The sequence below is a fragment of the Mus pahari genome, unplaced genomic scaffold (assembly GCF_900095145.1).
Source record: "Mus pahari unplaced genomic scaffold, PAHARI_EIJ_v1.1 scaffold_13265_1, whole genome shotgun sequence".
Lineage (NCBI taxonomy): Eukaryota > Metazoa > Chordata > Mammalia > Rodentia > Muridae > Mus > Mus pahari.
Genome location: NW_018393743.1, coordinates 8924 through 13900, shown reverse-complemented (window position 1 = coordinate 13900; position 4977 = coordinate 8924). Strand labels below are relative to the sequence as shown.

Sequence of the window (4977 nt, the reverse complement as noted above, 5' to 3'; positions counted from 1 at the left end):
TTAAAATAATGATACTGTATATCTATCATTGTATATTCAATGTGGCACATACTTTACACATTGAAGTTTAACGGGTGCTACCTATATGACTGTAACTAATTGNCTATGGCTAATGAAACCTTGGAAATTCTGATCCTTGAGATTAGTTTTAAAGAGTTCATATGGTTCATTCAGCTGAAAATAAAGAAGACAGTTATAGCAACCCTCAGAGAGCCATGTGGAAAAAGGTGGAAATAAAAAACACAATGTATCTACAGTAAGATGTATTCCTGAGTCTCATCAGCTGCTCAAGGAAGCCCCGCTGTAAGATCCTGATTCATGACTGTGGAGNTTAGAACAAACTTCAAATAGGTGATTGAGAACATATCTAATTAAAGATANCATCTAAATTCACCTTGTTGAACTAATGAGTTTGCTAGACTTAAAAGAGTAGGAATGTCTCTAAGATAGCTGCTTCAGCAAAAACCTACCACAGCATAGGTGAGGCTCACAAAGCTGGGTACACAGCATAGGTGAGGCTCACAAAGCTGGGTACACAGCATAGGTGAGGCTCACAAAGCTGGGTACTGGAAGCACAGTGTATAGCTTGTAAGACCAACAGGTTGAAGAGTGTCTCTTTCTTTCTGCTCACATGGTCTGAGGGCCTTCTGTGTGGCTCAGCTGATCCAAAAATATTTCACAGCAGTTCTTACTGCTTATGTATGCACGGGGAGGAAGAGAGGGACCACATCAATATGGCCAATTTCAAGGACTTTCTGAAGCTTTTGAATTGTTTACATTTTGAGCTTCCTTGGAGGTTTTTTTTTTTGTCTTGTGTTTTTGTTTATGTTTTTTGTTTTTGTTGTTTGTTTGTGTGTGTGTGTCTGTGCACACGCGCATGCATAAGCTCGTGCGCAAGTGTGTGCAAGCATGTGCCTGTACGCACAAGCTCACGTTTATATATATGGTGAAGGCATCATGATTTTTCAAATATCAAATGAAAGGTGACTCTAATAGATTTCCTTGAAATGTTCTGTCTTGAAAATTGCTGTCAACAATCAGAAGTTGTGTCAATTTGCAGATTACTCAATGAAAATATTACCCCATAAGCCTGTGTCTGTTTTTATTTTCATATGGGTTTGGGATTTTTTTACTGGGTGTCATTTATTTCAAGAGACTAATTTGCCATTATGTACAACATAATTAATGATATACATTTAATTCCTTCCAAAATTGAAAATTTGCAACAAGTATGTGATCAGGAGAGTGTTAAGTCCTAAACAACTTTTGTTTGGTCGCTGACATTGACTGATTGACCTAATAGGAACTAAACTCTGTCATTGTAGAAATATGACCTGCTCAGTAGATTTCCTTTCATAGTAAACAGTGTACAATTACTCTTTTGCATTTAGAAATTCTCTGCACACCACCACGAGTTGAAAATGGAGATGGTATAAATGTGAAACCAATTTACAAGGAGAATGAAAGATACCACTATAAGTGTAAGCAAGGTTATATGTCCAAAGAAAGAGGGGATGCAATCTGCACAGGTTCTGGATGGAGTCCTCAGCCTTCCTGTGAAGGTGACATTACTCTTATTTTTTATGAATTTTAGTATTTAAGAAGTAAAACAGTGAATGGAAAAGAAAGATGACATCACAAATCCANGTTTAGCTTATTGCATTGAGTCCAACCATCTGTCTTCATGGTGTTTATGAATCCTAANCAGAGAAGCAGTATCTCAGTCGTCCTTAGGCATTAAACCTCTGCATAAGATTAACTCCAGGTGCCGTCCAAAATAGATCATTTAATCCACTAAAATATCAAACTATAACCCATAATGTANTAATATTGTATCAAGTCCGGTGCTTAAGAGGAACTTTTCAANCAATCATTCCAGTTTCAGGTGAACCCAGTTTTCCATGGAAGCATTAGGATTCAATAGATCAGTCACACCACACCAAATAACATATAGCAGAGAAGAATCTCTGTTTTGGACTGAATTCACCTGAAACTGGAATGACTGTCACCTGAAACTGGAATGACTGTCACCTACTTAAAAACTATTCCTTAGCAGATATTTGCTGTCAAACTGAGAAATATGTTTGGTTTTCCAACAGCCCATATTTCTGTACATGCAACCAAGGCTTGCTTCTTTTGAACACTAGGAGAGAGTGGAGGAATGTCAGGGGAGGGAGAGAATAGAGGGAGTGAAGAAAAGTGGCAGGAGGAGAAAAAGACTTTTGAAATTTCCCTTTGAGCATTTCTCACACACAATTACAGGTCAAATAGTAAAAGTTTAGTACTGTGTTCTTGGGGGTCTTTTACCTTATTAGGAGGTGACAGAGGGCACTGTTACAAGATCATAAATAAGAGTTAGATGATAGAAATAAGATCTGCATCTTAACTCATATAGGCATACAAATCTCTGACAATGGACTTCATTTGACTGAAGAAAGATTTGTACTTCTGGATGAAAAGTAGTTTCTTATTAATAAAGGTACTGCATCACTCTGTCCCTCAGCTATATGTAATAAGCATTGCCTTTGTTTTCTTAGAGCATAAAAAGAGTTTATCTGAGTTGATGTACAATTATCTCTAAACCAAGGCATCTTAATCTCTTTGACACTATATAGCTGAATATACAATTGGTTGCAGCTGACTTTACAAGATTCTTGGACTCCATAAGACACCAAAATTAAAATAAGAAAATATGAAAAAAGTTAACTTTCTTCCAGCTGATCATAGCCTGACCAGGGGGTTCAACAACTTCTCAGAACATTTGCATCTCTAACATACAGTAGAAACTCTCTAATGGCAAGCAGGAATGATGAAAAATACCACAATCTCCTCAAAAATTTATTTTGATGCATCTGTTTCCATTACAGATTACATTTTGTAAAATTGACTTAACAATGTAAGAGAACTAAGCTTGAAGTATTGCATTCTATATGTTTCTACTAAACATTTGAAATAAGAAAACTGTACATTTGGATAAAAGGCACCATATATTTGAACAATTAACTACAGATAGTTAATCAGACATCACCAGGGAATTATGTTGGCCACTTACTGTAATCTCCAAAAATATTTTTGTTCTTAACCAGTTTTACAAAGTTCTTCCTCTATTGTTTGCTTGTCCTCTTAAATACTTGGCCATATTGTTGTTGTTTGGTATCTTAGAGCTTTAGGTTAAAAAGATACCGAGTTAAGCTATATTATTTAGAAAATTTAGAGGCAGGAGGATTTCTAAGTTCGAGGCCAGCCTGGTCTACAGAGTGAGTTCCAGGACAGCCAGGGCTATACAGAGAAACCCTGTCTCGAAAAAACCAAAAAAAAAAAAAAAAAAAAAAAAAAAAAAAAAAAAAAAAAGAAAGAATCTAAATCGAAAAACATAAACTATAATGGTCTTATGAAAATATGACAGGAAGAGTATGATGAAGAGAAAAAAAAGTGAGGAACATACTTAAAGCTGATTCAAAATTAATGTTAAATGTCATAAAAATTAGGAGACACACTTGCTTTAAGTAGTTACCTTAGGGTGTTTGTTTGTATTAAGAGACACCATGAGCAAGGGAACTCTTATAAGGGACACCATTTAATTCCGGCTGGCTTAGGAGTTCAGCGGTTTAATCTATTATCAGCAAGGCAAGCATGGTGTTGGAGAAGGCGCAGAGAGGTCTCCATCTTATTCCAAAGGCAGTCAGGAGAATATGGGCAAAACCCACCCAAACAGTGACACATTACCTCCAAAAAGCCCACACCTATTCCAACAAGGACATACCTCCCATTAGTGCCACTCCCTGGGCCAAGTATATTCAAACCATGACAGTAATCATATATTATTATTATTTTAGATCAGTTTTTACTACTATACATGTGTATTATCTGTCTTCATGAGGAACCCCAACAACTTAAGTAGGGGCTGTCCCTGACTTTGCTGGCTGCTTGTGGTTCCTGTTCCACTTAACTGGGCTGCCTTGTCTGGCCTCAGTGAGAGAGGATGTGCCTCGTCCTGTAGTAACTTTATGTGCCTGAGTGGGCTGGCACCCAGGAGGCTCTTCCCCTTTTCAGAGGAGAAGGGATAGTGGGAACATGGCAAGGGGCTATATGTGGAGGGACAAGGAGGAGAAGGTAGGGCTTCAATCAGGATATAAATTGAATTAAAAAAAATACAGTTATTCTGTGACACAAATTTAAAACCAGTGAAAATATTGCTGCCACCCCTTCAGGGGCTAAGTTTACACATTAGAGGTATGTACAGAAAGGAAAAAAACTATTCAAATAATACTTAAAACCAAAGAATTCTGTGCCAGATTGTGTCTAAGAATGAATTGTGAAGAAAATGTCTAGACTCCTATCATAATATCTTTCTTTTATAAATTAAAATATTAGATTTAAGATGGAAAAGCAAGAACTGAAGAAAAGATAATGATAGAGACTGTCAATTTATAAATTCAATATCCCTTTGAATTCTGCATATGGGACTGAGTCATTCACCTCTATGATTTATGATTTAAACTACAGTATTACCAGCATTTAATTAGAGAGCAGCATTTAATTAGAGAGGTTTGCTTTTATGCCTCAAAGTGCAGAAGAAGTAAAAACAGAAATGAAAAAAATACATGCTCATATAAACCAATATAAGGCAAATAAATTTATTTGTGCAGGAACTGTAGCTAATTAAAAATATTTTTCTAATGTAGGAATGGTATAAATTAGCAGATCTAGGCTAAGATGATTTAAGACCGACAAGACATAAAATGTACATTTGAGGAATGGCTTGGTGTATGTGAAGTTCACGATTTTGAAAGTCAAAAATTATACTGTTTCTTCCTTGTTCAATATGTTTTCCCAAATAAGTCAAAGGACATGTTTAATTCCAAGAGACAGAGGTGTAAAATCTTCACAATTATTTAAAATTAAGAGCATGTGAATATTAATAAATAGCCCAAATGAGAATCAAGGTCAGAAATTTCTTTTTTTTTTTTTTTTTTT

General features: G+C 35.9%; 1 protein-coding gene across 1 annotated transcript in view; it reads left to right on the top strand.

Annotated features, from left to right (window-relative positions):
* Positions 1–1391: 1391 nt before the first annotated feature.
* Positions 1392–4977, top strand: part of LOC110315711 (complement factor H-like) — a gene marked incomplete at its 5' end in the record, with an annotated part of 11031 nt that continues 7445 nt past the window's right edge. The window contains one exon of the mRNA XM_029534759.1: positions 1392–1562. Within this exon, the coding sequence (XP_029390619.1) occupies positions 1392–1562 (171 nt within the window). The remainder of the gene's footprint in view (positions 1563–4977) is intronic.